This window comes from Indicator indicator, chromosome 28, assembly GCF_027791375.1.
Source record: "Indicator indicator isolate 239-I01 chromosome 28, UM_Iind_1.1, whole genome shotgun sequence".
NCBI lineage: Eukaryota > Metazoa > Chordata > Aves > Piciformes > Indicatoridae > Indicator > Indicator indicator.
The window spans coordinates 3202739-3219484 of NC_072037.1; the positions used below are offsets into that span (position 1 = coordinate 3202739).

General features: G+C 53.5%; 1 protein-coding gene across 1 annotated transcript in view; it reads left to right on the forward strand.

Moving 5' to 3' along the window:
- LOC128976105 (collagen alpha-2(I) chain-like) overlaps positions 1–16746 on the forward strand; it is a 104534-nt gene that overhangs the window by 40944 nt on the left and 46844 nt on the right. The window contains exons 6-11 of the mRNA XM_054393222.1: positions 3874–4021; positions 4845–5003; positions 5798–5993; positions 7013–7150; positions 14920–15173; positions 15283–15661. Coding sequence (XP_054249197.1) covers positions 3874–4021; positions 4845–5003; positions 5798–5993; positions 7013–7150; positions 14920–15173; positions 15283–15661 — 1274 coding nt within the window. The remainder of the gene's footprint in view (positions 1–3873; positions 4022–4844; positions 5004–5797; positions 5994–7012; positions 7151–14919; positions 15174–15282; positions 15662–16746) is intronic.

Consider the following 16746-nt stretch of genomic DNA (forward strand, 5'->3'; position numbering starts at 1 on the left):
AGGGACCTTAAAGCTCAGCCAGTTCCCACCCCCTGCCATTGGCAGGGACACCTCCCACCAGCTCAGGTTGCTCAAGGCCTCATCCAGCCTGGTCCTGAACACCTCCAGGGAGGGGACATCCACAACCTCCCTGGGCAACCTGTGCCAGTGTCTCCCCACCTTCACTGGGAAGAATTTCTTCCTCATCTCCAGTCTCAGTCTCCCCTCTCCCAGCTCAAAGCCATTCCCTCTCATCCTGTCCCTCCCAGCCCTTGTCCAAAGTCCCTCCCCAGCTCTCCTGGAGCTCCTTCAGGTCCTGGAAGGCTGCTCTAAGTTCTCCCTGGAGCCTTCTCTTCTGCAGGCTGAACAGCCCCAACTCTCCCAGCCTTTGCCCACAGAGGAGGTTCTGCAGCCTCTGATCATCTTTGTGGCCTCCTCTGGACCCTCTCCAGCAGCTCCAGGTCCTTCTTGTGCTGGGAGTACCAGAACTGGAGGCAGTGCTGCAGGTGGGGTCTGAGCAGAGCAGAGCAGAGGGGCAGAATCCCCTCCCTCACCCTGCTGCTCTCAGTGCTTTGCTGCACCCCAGGATAAGTTCTTCTTCAGAGGGTCTGTAGCAGATAGACCTCATCTGATGCTGAGCTGACTCCTTCAGGACAGATTTCTGCTGCAGGTGGTTCTGAAGCTCCACTGCCATTTCCTGATGGCAGAAACTAGCCAGATGTGGCTCAGAGGAATACCTGGAAAGCTGCTTCTGGAGAGCAGGGAGTGCATGAGGAAGAGCTGTGGTCTGGAGCTGGTAAAGCAGGAGAAGGGTTTTCTGTGTCCTAGCTTTAGCAGCCCTGTGTGAGGTGGTGTCCAGGGGGCACATCACTTTTGGTTGGAAGAGACCTTTCAGATCATCAAGTCCAACCATTAACTGCCAGGTCACCACTAAAGCAGCTCCCTCAGCACCACATCCACACAGCTCTGAAACCCCTCCAGGGATGAGGACTCCACCACCACCACCCTGGGCAGCCTGGGCCAGGTTCTTCTGGGGAAGAAATTGTTCCTCATGTCCAAAGTAAACCTTCCTTGGTGCAACTCAAGGCCATTTCCTCTTGTCCTGTCACTTGTTCCCTGGGAGAAGAGACCAGCAGCCAGCTGGCTCCAGCCTCCTTGCAGGGAGTTGTGGAGCAAGGTCTCCTCTCAGCCTCCTTTTCTCCAGGCTGAACAACCCCAGATGCTTCCTTGGATGTCTGTGCTCCAAGTGCCTCTCAGCACCCATGCTGAGGAGCACAGAGTGGTTGCCCCTTTCTAGCCTCCCCTGGGTCTGTTTTTGGGCTTATCAAGCCCTGCCTCCTTTGCTTTCTTTAGCAAAGGGAAGGTGCAGCTTTGCAGCTGCCCAGGCAAAGGCAGGCAGCTGGGGTCCCTCAGCACCACATCTGCACAGCTCTGAAACCCCTCCAGCAATGAGGACTCCACCACTGCCCTGGGCAATTTTTTTTTTGCCTAATGTCCGACCCAAACCTCCCCTTGCACAACTTGATGCTGTTTCCTCTTGTCCTGTGGCTGAAACTGGGTGAAATCCCAAGCTCCTGCAAATAGCTGTCTCCTGCAGGATCCCATTCCCTCTCCTTCCTTGGCAGTCTTTTGAGGAGGTGGTGGCAGCACTGTGAGTGCCTGCCCTGGATCAAAGCAGCTTCTTGACTTGTTAGCTTGCAGAGCAGCAGATCTGGATGCTGTGTGTCCATCTCCTGTCAGGCTGCAGCATGCCTGGAGCTGCTCATCTGCCCTCAAACCTTAGACCTCCTCACCAGGGGGATCTGGAGTGAACACAGAGGCTGGATGAGTCCCAAGTGGTAGCAGATGCTAGTGCAGATGGTACTGGCAGGGTTCCTATCCACAAACCTTCAAGTGGGATTGTCCAAACTCTCCCAGCAAAGTGCCTGTGGGGCTGATCTAGACCTCTCCTGCAAGGCTGGGCCCGTGGGGTGCTGCCCTGGGTTCCCCCCCTTGTCCTCACCCTTTGTGGGTGGCAAGGTCATCATCACACCACCCAGCAGCACAGCAAGGGGACAGGAAAGGAGGGACCTGGTTGTCCCTGGCTGGTGAGAGCCTTGAGCACAGCCCTGTGAGGAGAGGCTGAGGGAGCTGGGGGTGTTCAGCCTGGAGAAGAGGAGGCTCAGGGCAGACCTCATTGCTCTCTACAACTACCTGAAGGGAGGTTGTAGCCAGGAGGGGTTTGGTCTCTTCTCCCAGGCAACCAGCACCAGAACAAGAGGACACAGTCTCAAGCTGTGCCAGGGGAGGTCTAGGCTGGGGGTGAGGAGAAAGTTCTTCACAGAGAGAGATTTGCCAATGGAGTGTGCTGCCCAGGGAGGTGGTGGAGTCCCCATCCCTGGAGCTGTTCAAGAGGGGATTGGACGTGGCACTTGGTGCCATGGTTTAGATAGGCATGAGGTGTAGGGTGACAGGTTGGACTCGATGATCCTTGAGGTCTCTTCCAGCCTTCCTGATTCTGTGATTCTATGATTCTATGTCTTGGGGGCAGGAGCAGTGTGTCTGGGTGGTCAGGTGTCTGCAGTGCTTCCCCTGATGGAGGAGATCAAGAAACCTCATGGCTGTGAACTAATTTTCATTCATCTACCTGAGGAGCAGGGCAGGGATTGTGCCCCCCCCAGTACTGGTGGCACTGGTGAGGTCACACCTTGAGTACTGGGTTCAGTTTTGGGCTCCTCACTCCAAGAAGGACATTGAGGAGCTGGAGCAGGTCCAGAGAAGGGCAAAAAAGCTGGGGAAGGGTCTGGAGAACAAGGCTGGGGAGCAGCTGAGGGAACTAGGGGTGTTCAGTCTGGAGAAGAGGAGGCTGAGGGAGACCTCATTGCTCTCTACAGCTCCCTGAAGGGAGGCTGCAGTGAGGTGGGGGTTGGGCTCTTCTGCCTAGTATGAGGTGATAGAAGGAGAGGAAATGGCCTGAAATTGTGCCAGGGGAGAGTTAGATTGATCATTAGGAAAAATGTCATTGCTGCAAGAGTGATCAGGGATTGGAAGAGGCTGCCCAGGGAGGTGGTGGAGTCCCCATCCCTGGAGGGGTTCAAGCAAGCTGTGGCCATGGCTCCTGGGGACAAGGTTTAGTGGCCATGGTGGTGGTGGCTTGGTGGTTGGACTGGATGATCTCAGAGAGCTTTTCCAACCAAAACAAATCTGTGGTTCTCTGATCTCTGTAGTTGAGAGATCCTGTAGTTAAAAGGAATGGGCTTGGGAAGGGGATGTCTCTGCTCAGCAAGGCATAAGCTGATGGTGCTGCCAAACAGCCCAGCCCAGAGGCTCTCACTGAGTTCAAACCATCCTGCATGCCCTCAGCAGAGTGCAGAAAGTTGCCTTTCACCTCCTGGTGATGCAGGGCTCTGGTGGAGCTCCTGGCCATGTCATGATGCTTTGGGCAGGCTGTCCCTGTGCTCTGTCTCACGAGGGACACCATAACCTACCCAACCTCTTGGTCCATTGAAACTGGGCAAACTCCAGCAAGGAGCTTGGGAAAGGCCTGAGCAGGATTTTCTGTACCCAGGACTTGGGATTTAGAACATTTTGAGTCCCAGGCTCTGCTTTACAGTCCTGAGCATCTCAACTTGATGGTCATTAAGGTACCACCACTGCTGGGGTGGGACTGAGCCTTTGTGTCTTTGGGACACTGGCCTCACAACATGTTCTCCTTCAGGAACATCCCCTGGCTGCTCCTGAGGTGGTCCAAGGGTTTGTCTGGGCTCAGATGACTGAAATGGGAATTCTTTTAACCTCCCCAAATCTCTTCCTCTTCTTCCTGGGGGTTTTTGTCTGTTGTCCACCAGGATGACAGCAGAGCTCTGGAGTGAAAGTCTCAAGTCCTGAGCATCTCTTTCTTCTCCTCCAATGCAGATGAAGTCAACTTGCTGGACAAAATTTCTTCCCGTGCACAGGACCTCAGCAATGTTTCCTTTGGCTATGATGAGGCCAACTGCAGCATCCTGGAGGTTGGGCAGTATGCTACCCTCAACATCCCCACCAGGGAGGCCTTTGGGGACAGGTAGGCTGCCTCCAGGGGATGGGCTTGGGGGGGGTGGTGGTGCTCAAAACTGTGGGTGTCAGGTTGAGGGATTACTTCAAGACCCCATTCCATAATGGCATGAAGGTAACACATCATAGATTCATAGAATGGTTTGGGTTGGAAGGGATCTTAAAGATCATCCAGGATTTGAAGGAGGCTACAGGAGAGCTGGGGAGGGAAGGACAAGAGGGAATGGCTTCAAACTGGAAGAAGCTGGATGGAGATTAGACATTAGGAAGAAATTCTTCCTCCTGAGGGTGATGAGGTACTGGAACAGGCTCCAAGCCTGAGAGTGTTCAGAGCTGGGCTGGATAGGGCCTTGAACAACCTGATCTAGTAGGAGGTGTTGGAACTGGATGATCCAACCCAACCCATTCTATGCTGTCCATCAGCATTGCTTCATGCCAAGGTGCTGGTGTGAGGAGGCACAGACCAGGAGGGACCTTTGCTGTACTTGGCAGGGGGCTGTAGCTTGCTGTGGACAAGGAGATGGGGAAGGAAGGCAGCATTGAAGAGCTGCTTGTGGCAGGGTTACCATCCAAGCTCAGGAGACCCTTGGGACATGATGCACAGCCCCAGGAGCATGTGCTGAGGTTGCAGCTCAGAGGGATGCTCTGAGGTTCCATGGGCAGTGCTAATTCTGGCCTGGCTGCTGCTTTTTGAGTGCCTGACCTCACAACCTGGAGGACTCTCTGCTCTTGTCCTTTAATCCTTCGTTGTCCTTTGGCTCATTTTTTGCTCCTAAGAGAAGAGGACCCAGGGCAGTGAGTGCAGGGTGCCATGTGTCACTTCTTTCTGCCAGGTTTGCAGATGAGCTGAGTGTGCTGATGAAGCTCAGGTACTCACTGAAGGAGGACAGCAGCCTGGTGACCATCCTCAGCCATGGGAGCCAGGTGCTCTTCCAGATCAGGATTAGTCCCTACGCCTTGGCCTTTGTCACCACGAGGAGGAGACACTATGAGTAAGTTCCTCCTCAGGTGCTTTTCTCCTGCCTTTTCATGCTTCCCAAGACCCAGAGGTGAGGTTTCCCACTCTGGGCTTTGAGCAGTGCTGCTCTGACCCCGCTTCAGCTGGACCCAGGGTTCACTGTGGTGATGGTCCCTGGTGGGGTGGCTGTGGTAGGTGGTCACTGCCCAATTCAACAGGTGAGCTGGGGAGGGACTTTTTAGGCTATCAGGGAGTGACAGGACTGGGGGGATGGCACAAAGCTGGAAGTGGGGAGATTCAGACTGGATGTGAGGAAGAAGTTCTTCCCCATGAGAGTGGTGAGAGCCTGGAATGGGTTGTCCAGGGAGGTGGTTGAGGCTCCATCCCTGGAGGTGTTTGCAGCCAGGCTGGATGAGGCTCTGGCCAGCCTGCTGTAGTGTGAGGTGTCCCTGCCCATGGCAGGGGGGTTGGAACTGGCTGATCCTCGTGGTCCCTTCCAACCCTGACTGATTCTATGATTCTGTGATGGAAAAAAAGCAAAGAACAAAAAGGTTCAGGTACCTGGGGATCAACCAAGTGGGCAGAGACACAAACCCCAAGGATCTCCCAGTCACCTCAGCTGTGCCCAGATCCACTGGATGGAAGCAGCATTCCCATGCTGGAATACAAGTGGTGTTGCTGAGAGGTAGACTTCACTTTTCTGCTAGTGCACTAAGGGTGGCTGCGTGAGGGCCCCTGGGAGCTGGTGAGGGTGAAGCCCAGTGCTGCAGAAGCTGTGGGACCCAAGTCTCATGTCATGCCTCTTCTCCCCCTGCTCTGGTCCCACAGGTTCCCAGTGTCCTCTCTCAGCGATGGGCGCTGGCACCAAGTGGCTCTCAGCATCTCCCTGGAGAGGTTGGAGCTGCACCTGGACTGTCGGCTGGTGGACAGAGTCAGCTGGGCCAACTACCTTGGGATGGGAGTCAGCACTGAGGGGCTGGTGATCGTTGGAGGCCTGATTGAGTCCTTTGAGATCCCCTTTAAGGTGAGAGCTGGGCAGGGCTGTGCCTGGGACATGCTCCAGCTGCATGAAGGGAGGTGGAAGCTCTCTCCGAAGGAGTCGTTGCCTTCTCTTCCTGCTGGGGACTCCATCTCTGCCCTGGGCAGCCTGGGCCAGGCCTTGACAACCCCTTTGGGAAAGAAATTCTTCCTGATGTCCAACCTAAACCTCCCCTGCTGCAACTTGAGGCCCTTTCCTTTTGTCCTATTGCTTGTTACTAGGCAGTGGAGACAAACCCCCACCTGCTTCCAGCCTCCTTGCAGGGAATTGTAGAGATCCAGAAGGTCTCCCCTCAGCCTCCTTTTCTCCAGACTGACCAACTCCAGTTCCCTCAGCTGCTCCTCTCAAGACTTCTGCTCCAGAGCCTTCTAGTCCTTGCTGCCTCACTGGGAGCTGGTGTGTGGGGAGGTGATGGTGGAGATCCAAGCCCTTGCTGCAGGCACAGCTGTCAGCCCACCTAGGGCTTCCTTTTGGTACTGCCCCTGCACTGGAGTGCTGCTCAGGCTGGACCTGGAGCTGAATAGCAAAAAAGAAAAATAGCAAGGGCCTGATCCTGCAGTGCACTCAGCACCTCTTGAGTCCTCACTGTGCTTTACAAGGAGGGTGGTGAGACACTGGAGGAGGTTGTCCAGAAATGTTGTGGATGGCTACATCCCTGGGAGTGTTCCTGGTTAGACTGGATGAAGCCTTCAGCAGCCTGGTCTAGTAGGAGGTGTCCCTGCCCAGGGCAGGAGCTTGGAACATGATGATCTTTAAGGTCCCTTCCAAACCATTCTATGATTTAACTGAAGAGCAGATCACACAGTGCTGGCTCCTAGCACTTGTTCCCAGGACCTTGGTGCCCAGGCCTGGAAGAAAGGGAGTGAACATGGATTGCCTAAACCACCCTCTGAGGAAGGTGGTTTCAGCTGTGAGAGGCTGGAGGCTTCTCCCACCAGATCTTTCCCTCTCCTCTGAAGGAAGCATGTTAGTAAACTATGGTTTCTGTGTCTCTTTCTCCTCAGGGTGCTCTACAGCAACTGACCTTCATGATGGGAGACCCAGCAGCTGCTGGAGAGCACTGCCACAGCTACAGCTCAATGTGCTCCTTCCACCTCAACCACATTGATTCTCCATGGGACCATCCACCAGCCTGGCCAGAGGTGTGGCTGAGGGCAGCTGATGAATCTGGGGGCCCAAGTTCCTCTCTGAAGTAATGAAAGGACTGACCCAGGGTGCTAATGCAGCCTGGAAGTCCTTGAGTCTTTAGTTTGAGTGGCTTGAGGGCAGGAAGGCTCTGCAAAGAGATCTGTCCAGGCTGGACTGAGGGGCTGAGGTCAGTTGGGTGAGGTTCAACACAGCCAAGTGCTGGGTCCTGCACTTCACAGAATCACAGAAGATTAGAGGTTGGAAGGGACCTTCAGAGATCATCCAGAGCAGGATCACCCAGGGTAGTCCACACAGGAATGCATCCAGACAGGATATGAGTGTGTCCAGAGAAGGAGACTCCACAACCCCCCTGGGCAGCCTGCTCCAGGGCTCTGTCACCCTCACTGGAAAGAAGTTTCTCCTCATGTTGAGCTGAAATCTTCTCTGTTCAAGTTTGAACTCATTGTTCCTTGGCTTATCACTGTGAACCACCCAAAAGAGCCTGGCCCCCTCCCCTTGACCCCCACCCCTCAGATATTGATAGACATTGATCAGATCCCTCTCAGTCTTCTCTTCTCCAGACTAAACAGCCCCAGGGCTCTCAGTCTCTCTTCACAGGGAGATGCTCAAGTCCCCTAAGCATCCTCCTGGCTCTCCCTTGGACTCTCTCCAGCAGGTCTCTGTCTCTCTTGAACTGGGGAGCCCAAAACTGGACACAGGATTGCAGGTGTGGTCTCAGCAGGGCAGAGTAGAGAGGTAGAAGAACTTCCCTAGCCCTGCTGGACACCTTTCTTGCTGCACCCCAGGATCCCATTGGCTCTCTTGGCCACAAGGGCACATTGCTGTCCCATGCAGAACTTGCTGTCCACCAGCACTCCAAGGTCTTTCTCTGGGGAGCTGCTTTCCAGCAGGGCAGCCTCTAACCTGTCCTGGTGCCTGTTGTTATTCCTCCCCTGATGCAGGATCCTGCACTTGTCCTTACTGAACTTCATGAGGTTTGGCTGCACCCAGCTCTCAGCCTGTCCAGATCTTCTTGGGTCACACCAGCCCCAAGAACACTCCAGGCTCAGGCAGGAGTGGCTGGAAACTGCCCAGCAGAAAAGGACTTGGGGGTGCTGGTTGACAGCTGGCTGAAGATGAGCCAGCAGTGCCCAGGTGGTGACAGCAGGAGAGAAAATGGTCTGAAATTGTTCCAGGGGAGGTGCAGGTTGGAGATTAGGAAGAATTTCTTCACTGCAAGAGTGAAGAGGAATTGGAAGAGGCTGCCCAGGGAGGTGGTGGAGTCCCCATCCCTGGAGGTGTTCAAGAAATGTGTGGCCATGGCACTTGGGGACATGGTTTAATGGCCATGGTGGGGTTGGGTTGATGGTTGGATTGGATGATCTTGGAGAGTTTTTCCAGCCAAGACAATTTTATGACTCTATGCAAGGAGGTGATGGTGGCCAGCACATGGGGTGGGGGTGCTTGCACCATCCAAACCCTCCCTTCATGTCATAGATGGGTTTGGTGCAAAGGGAGAATGAGGTAAAATGAGAGGTTCTGAGCCAAAGAAAACCTGGGGGTGTGGATGTCCTCATGTGTGGAACACAGGGAAGTGGTGAGGAGCTGTTGAGTAATGCTGCAGCTGGAGCTTTGCTGCTGGGAGGGTGGGAAGTTGTTCCCTGGAGTTGTACATCTCTGAAGTTCAGTGAGATTGCTGCACTGCAGCCTTTGGTACCTCATCCTCTTGCCCCTCACCCTTCAGCTCTTGCTGAGCATTGCTCAGATCCCCTCTGGGGCTGCTCTTCTGCAGGCTCTCAGCCCCAGGGCTCTCAGCCTTTGCTCCTCACAGAGCTGCTCCAGGCCCCTCAGCATCTTCCCAGCTTCCACTGGACTCTCTCCAGCACTTCCCTGTCTCTCTTGAACTGGGGAGCCCAGACCTGGACCCAGCACTGCAGATTTGGCCTCACTAGAGCCCAGCAGACAGGGAGGAGAACCTCCCTAGACCTTCTGGCCACACTCTTCTTGATGCACCCCAGGAGACCATTGGCCTTCTTGGCCACAAGGACACCCTGCTGGCTCCTTGTGACCTTGCTCCAACAAGCCCCAGGCTGGGTTGTGACCTGTTTGCCATTGAGGAGTCAGTGGAGTTTTGGGGTCGTGGTGTCAAGCTGGACTCCCTGCAAAGCCCTGCAGAAGCCTGGGATGGTTCCATCCACACTTCTCTGGGTCAGCAAACCACTCTTGAGCTCCTCAGGCAAGACACCAAGTTGGGTACACAGAAACTCTGTGCAAACCTGTGGCATTAATTGCATTGTTGATAACTGTTAACGAGCCCTGTAGCAGATGCTCTGTAATTGTGCCTGGACTGGGTTTGAAAGCAGAGGTCTGGAATTATCCAGAGCCTTTTTCTTTTTTTTTGCCTTTAATTTGTTGTTTGGGGTTTGTGTTGGTTTTTGGAGATTATTTTAATCATTCTGTGTTTATTTTTATGCATATTGGCACAACAGGAAACCTTTTCCCATCTCCTGGAGCTTCCCCAACTCTCTGAGCCACGCTGAAAAATTCATGTTCAGAGAACTACAGAATGGTTTGGGTTGGAAGGGACCTTGAAGATCATCCAGTTCCAACCCCTCTGTGTGAACAGGGACAACTCCCACCAGCCCAGGGTTGCTCAAGGCCTCATCCAGCCTGGCCTTGACCACCTCCAGGGAGGAGGCATCCACAACCTTCCTGGGCAACCTGTTCCAGTGTCTCCCCACCCTCTCTGAAAAGAATTTCTTCCTCATCTCCAGTCTCCATCTCCCCTCTTCAGGCTTCAATCCATGTGAATTCAGGAGATCCTGGGCTGTTTTAACACTTTGCAGTTTGAATTCTTGGGACAGGATGGAGAAACTCCTCCTCCTCCTCCTCCTTGTCACTTCTGGACTGGAAATCATTTGGGTGTCATCTGCCTTTCCCCAGATGTGATCACAGATGTGGCTTCTCTGGCTCTGTCTTCCCATGCTGCTTCCATGTGGTGGGAGGCCAGGATGGGGCCCCCATGCTGCAAGGCTGAGTCAGAGGCTTCTCTGTTTCTCTTGTCCAAGTGGATTCTGTGCAGATCACAGCCCCTGCACTGCATTTTTCCTTTCTCCATCATGGAACTGGGATGTGCTGCCCAGGGAGGTGGTGGAGTCACCATCCCTGGAAGTGTTTAAAAGAAGACTGGATGAGGCACTCAGTGCCATGGCTTAGTTGATCAGAAGGTGTTGGGTGAGAGGTTGGACTTGATCTTGAAGGTCTTTTCCAACCTGGTTGATTGTGGGATTCTGGGATTCTGGGATCATCCTTTTAATGGCTGCTTGCGATTTGTGCTCATTCCTCACTTCCCAGGTCTGAGCTCTGAGGGTTTGAAACCCTCATGGCTTCTGCTCCAACTCTTCTGCTTTTGGCCATCCCCTGAGCTGGGTGAAGCAGCTCCTAATTTGTCTCTCTCAGCTGGTTCTTCTCTCAGTGTGGCCTGTCTGAGGGAGCCAGCATGGCTGCTGTTGGTGTTGGCTTTGGGTCCTGTTTACACACAACCAATATAACTCAGTTGTGATTTCTTGTGCCTGAGAGACCAGTAACTCCCAGCTGCCAGCCTTGCTGCTCCTGAGCTCACCAGATGAGAGTTTCCACTCTAGAAATTTCCCAGGCAGGACACTGAAGCTGGATTCAAACTGCTCCTCTGCAGCACGTAGGAACTGAGCACTGCTGGTGCAGGCTGGCCCCCAGCTTCAGATGGTCACAGACTGCTTTGGGGGGGAGGGGAGCTTTAAAGGTCCTCTAGTCCAACCCTCCTGCAGTCAGCAGGGACATCTGCAACTGGAGCAGCTTGCTCAGAGGTGAAATGATTCCAGGGATGGGGCAGAGAATCACAGAATTGTTAGAGTTGGAAGGGACCTCAAGGATCCAACCCCCCTGCCATGGGCAGGGACACCTCACACCACAGCAGGTTGCTCACAGCCACATCCAGCCTGGCTGCAAAAACCTCCAGGGATGAGGCTTCCACCACCTCCCTGGGCAACCTGTGCCAGTGTCTCACCACCCTCATGGGGCAGAATTTCTTCCTGACATCCAATCTGAATCTCCCCATTTCTAGTTTTGTTCCATTCTCCCCACTCCGATCACTCCCTGACACCCTCAGAAGTCCCTCCCCAGCTTTCTTGGAGTCCCCTTCAGATACTGGTAGGCCACAAGAAGGTCTCCTCAGAGCCTTCTCTTATCCAGACTGAACAACCCCAACTCTCTCAGTCTGTCTCCATAGCAGAGGAGCTCATCCCTGAGGTAGGAAGCCTCATCCCTGGAGGTTTTTGCAGCCTGGCTGGATGTGGCTGTGAGCAACCTGATCTGGTGTGAGGTGTCCCTGCTCATGGCAGGGGGGTTGGAACTGGCTGAGCCTTGAAGTTCCTTCCAACCCTGACAATTCTATGATTCTATAAAGGAGACTGGGCTGGGGTGGAGGCCTGGCTTAGAGGGAGGCTGGTGGTGTCAAGGCAGGTTGGATGCTTCAAAGACTGAATTTTATTGTGCCTCAGGCAAGTTTTTACATGCCAGCATTCCAGGGCAGACAGTGTGGGGATGTCCACTACTAGTGGTGTGTGATGGGGTGAGAGGAAGATGTTTAGAAACCTCCCCTCTAGTTTCCTAAGTGGAGTGATGACTCCACCAATTTACTTCAATGGACTTGGTGGGACCCTTGTAGCCTCTTTGCCTGGGACTTGTTGGGTGAGAAGCTGGACATGAGCTGGCAACATGAGTGCCAAGCCCTGAGCCAGCCCTGTCCTGGGCTGATCCCCAGCAGTGTGGGCAGCAGGGGCAGGGAGGGGATTCTTCTCCTCTGCTGTGCTCTGCTGAGACCCCCCCTGCAGTGCTGGGACAGCTCTGGAGTGCTCAGCACAGCACAGACAGGGACCTGGTGGAGCAGGGCCAGAGGAGGCCACAGCAATGCTGGCAGGGCTGGAAGCCCTCTGCTGGGAGGCCAGGCTGAGAGAGTTGGGGTTGTGCAGCCTGGAGAAGAGAAGGCTCCAGGGAGACCTTAGAGCAGCCTTCCAGTACCTGAAGGGGCTCCAGGAGAGCTGGGGAGGGACTTTTGACAAGGACTGGGAGTGCCAGGATGAGGGACAATGGCTTTGAGCTGGGAGAGGGGAGACTGAGACTGGAGATGAGGAAGAAATTCTTTCTAGTGAGGGTGGGGAGACACTGGGACAGGTTGCTCAGGGAGGTTGTGGATGTCCCCTCTCTGGAGGTGTTCAGGGCCAGGCTGGATGATGCCTTGAGCAAGCTGGGCTGGTGGGAGGTGTCCCTGCCCATGGCAGGGGGTTGGAACTGGCTGATCCTTGTGGTCCCTTCCAACCCAAACCAATCCATGAATCTATGATGCTCCAGGTCCAGCCTGGCTGTGCTGTGGATGCTCAGTGCTGGCTGCTTCCCTGCTCTCCCCAGCTGAAGCCTGGTTTCCCTCCAGCTTGTGAGCAGCCAAACCACTGTGATTTAATTGGCAGCATCTTCTGGTGTGCTCCAAGCTCTGCAGGCTCCTTCACTCTGCATTAGCTTTTCTCTGGATGAAAAGAGCTTCATTGCAGCCTGGCCTCTTCAGGTGCTCTGCTCTGATGGCTCTCTGCAGAGCTTTCAGCACTTACTTTCCTCAGTCTTCTTCAGTTTTGCCTGGCCACTGGGTGCTGTTTAGAATCATAGGATCAACCAGGTTGGAAGAGACCTCCAAGATCAGACTTGATGTTCCTTTGATCTTCAGGGCTGTGATGGTAACCAGCCTGGGATGGTCACCAGTTCATCAGCTTGAGCTGAGGAGCTCTCTCAGAGCATCTGATAGCTGAGGGCAACTGGCTGGAGATGAATTAAGGTTTTCCCTTCCTTTTCTGAATCATTTCTCCTTTCTCTCCTATTTTATGCCCTTTACCCTGTGGTTGCATCCAGTGGTTTTGCCACTCTGCAGGGCAGGACCATGGGTATCTCTCAGAGGTCTGATGGGCAAGAGGAGCTGCTCTTTAGCTTGGAGAGGAGGAGCCTGAGGGCTGACCTCATTCCTGTTGATAAAGATGTGCAGGGTGAGTGCCCAGAGGCTGGAGCCCAATGCCAGCACAAGGGGCAGTGGTGGGAGTTGAGGCATAGGAAGTTCCATGGAAACAGCAGGAAAAGTTTTTGACTGTGAGGGTGGCAGAGCACTGGAACAGGCTGCCCAGGGGGGTTGTGGAGTCTCCCTCTCTGGAGATATTCAAACCTCAGCTGGATGTGTTCCTGTGGGATCTGCTCTTGGTGATCCTGCTCTGGCATGGGATGAGCTTCTGAGGTCCCTTCTGTGATTCTGGGAAATTTGAAAAATGAACACTTTTGACTTTTCCTCCCCACTTGGGAAGAGTTTGGGATCCCCAGTCTGGAGGACATGGCATCCAGCAGCAGAGCAAAGGCTTGAGTAGCTTCTGCTGTCTTTGGAGCTCCTCTGCCACCCAGGGCCCTTCTGGTTTTGACCAGAGCCAGCTCCTCTAACCTACCAACACTGCCAGGTCCTCACCTGCAGAAGCACCATTTCTGCCACTGAAATGGTTGTGTTTCTTCATGCAAGTCCACCTTGGTGTTCCCAAGCCAGCCTGTGTCTGGGGTGTGTGGTGCACAGCAGAGTCAGAGCCAAGGATTGAGTCTGACCAACAGGAGAGAGGATGGGAAGGATGCTCCATTTCTCCTTGTACCTCTCTGCTCCCCTTCTGCAGCTCCTACAAGGCAAGCCTGGGCCTGCATCTCCCTCTAGTGACTTCTCACAGACTATCTCCTCATCAGCTTCAGGCACCAACCCCAAGAAACCACCAGCCAGGGCTGAGTTCCCACCCAGCTCTTGCCAGTGCCATGCCCTGTGAGCTCAGTGGGAGCTTGGAGCGAGGTCTCATTGGGGTTGGTGGGCATGCAGGGCTGGTGGGCATGCTGCCAGCTGTTCCAGGAGAGGTGAAGGCCCTCTACAGCCACCAACCAACCCAGCACTGGGTCTGTCTGTCTGTGGTTCAGTGGGAAAGCCCAGGCTGAGATGTATCCATGCTGGATGCAGAACTGATGTGAGTGATGGGTTGGAAGGGACCTTTAAAGGTCATCCAGTCCAACCCCTCTGCAGCCAGCAGGGACATCTGCAACCAGAGCAGGTTGCTCAGAGCCCCAAACAACCTCACCTGGAATGGTTTCAGGGATGGGGCAGCTCCCACCTCTCTGGACAGTTGTCTCCAATGCTCCACCACCCTCACTGTAAAGAATTTCTTTCTTCTCTCCAGTCTGCATCTTGCTCTTTCAGTTTCAAACCACCACCCTTTGCCCTGCTCAAAGGACTGTCCCCAGCTTTCTGATCAACCTCTTTAGGCTCTGAAAGGCCACCAGAAGGTCTTCCTGGAGCCTTCTCCAGGCTGAACACCCCCAGCTCCCTCAGCCCATCCTCATAGCAGAGGTGCTCCAGCCCTTGGATCATCTTTGTGGCCTCCTGTGGCATGCCCAATGGCAGGAGGGTGAAGCTGGATGATCTTGAAGGTCCCTTCCAACCCAGGTTATGGTTCTGAGGGTTCAGTGAGGCTGTGAGAAGGAGGCTTGTGTTAGCATGGCCCACACCAGCAGCTGGCTCCTGTCCCTGCTGAAGGAGGACTTCTTTTGTAGATGGCTTGGAGCTCCCAAGCCTTGTCCTCCCCAGCAGGTGGGAGCTGGAGAAGCAGCAGTGTACTGAGCAGGGAAAGAGGAAAGAAAAGTGAAACCTGCACATTTCATGGCGTTCCTTTTCCTTCTGCCTTTTCAGGACTCCAGATTCACCAGTTCAGATTTGACCCTGAGGCCCCCTTGGATGTGGGAGGACGCCCAGGAGACCCTCAACCACCAGCCTGATGGGAGCACGCTGGCTTCACTCTCTGCAGCTGAGGAGGAGGAGGAGGGCAGCCTTTCTATTGAGGATGAAGGCTTTGAGCTGTTGAACTCCACCTACAACAAAATCACAGGTCCTGGCAGGCCAGGGCTCAGCAGGAGCAGCCTGTGGGGCACTGGTAGCTCTGGTGAGTCCACACTCCTGGTTTCTCCTGCACACCATGGTGGTGCTCAGTACCTGATGGTGCTCAGTACCTGATGGTGCTTTTATCCACCCAGGGCACTCCATCAAAACCCAGAGAGCAGCCAAGAAGGAAGGTGCCTCTGCCCCCTGGGAGGAGAACATCACCATGGAGAAGCTGGTGGGTGGTGTGGGCAGGCTCTCACCCAGCAAGCCCAACGATGCCATCCCTCACCTGGGGGCTCCTGCAGCCTTCTCCAAGGTCTCCTCAGCATCACCTCGGGCAGCTGGCCCCAAAGGAAGTGTGCCCAAAGGTCCCCTGGGGACAAAGTCAGCAGCTGGTGTCCTGGAGCACCCTCCAGCAGCAAGCAGCCCTGCTGTGCCAGGGCCTGGGGATGGTGCTGCCCACTTGGGACACTTCATCTCACCAGTGGCACATGGACAGCAGGGCCAGGTGAAGCCAGGGCCACCAGGGCTGCCAGGGCCACCAGGGCTGCCGGTGAGTGGAGGAGGGGAGGGCTGTGGGAGGGCAGGGATGGATGGGTGCTGGTGCAGCTTCCCTCCAGAGTGGATGGTGGGCACAGGCTGATGCACTGTGATGTCTGAAGCTCACCATGGGAAACTGGGCAGGGAGACCTTCTCTGTGCAGGCAGCATGGGGCTGGGCACCAGAAGGTTTTTGAACGAATCCCAGAATCTCAACGTGCTGGAGGTTGGAAGGGACCTCTGGAGATCATCCAGTCCAGCCCCCCTGCTAAAGCTGCCGGGCAGTTTCCAGCCACTCTGCTCCAAGCCTGGAGCATTCATGGGGTTGTTGTGACCCAAGTGCAGGACCCAGAGCTTGGCTTTGTTGAACCTCTTGCAATTGGCCTTAGCCCATTGAGCCAGGCTGGCCAGGAGCCTCTGCAGAGCCTCCCTACCCTCTAGCAAAGCAACACTCCCACTTCACAGAATCACAGAATTAACCTATCACAGAATTAACCTATCACAGAATTAACCTATCACAGAATTAACCTATCACAGAATTAACCTATCATAGAATTAACCTATCATAGAATTAACCTTCTATGATTCTATAGTTCTATGATTCTATAGTTCTATGATTCTATGATTCTATAATTCTATGATTCTATATTTCTATGATTCTATAATTCTATGATTCTATAATTCTGTGATTCTATATTTCTATAATTCTATGATTCTATAATTCTATGATTCTATAATTCTATGATTCTATGATTCTGTAATTCTATAATTCTGTGATTCTATATTTCTATAATTCAATGATTATATATTTCTATGATTCTATAATTCTATGATTCTATGATTCTGTAATTCTATAATTCTATGATTCTATAATTCTGTGATTCTGTATTTCTATGATTCTATGATTCTATAATTCTATGATTCTATAATTCTATGATTCTATAATTCTATGATTCTATGATTCTGTGATTCTGTATTTCTATGATTCTATGATTCTATAATTCTATGATTCTATAATTCTATGATTCTGTAATTCTATAATTCTGTGATTCTATAATTCTGTGATTCTATATTTCTATGATTCTATGATTCTATAATT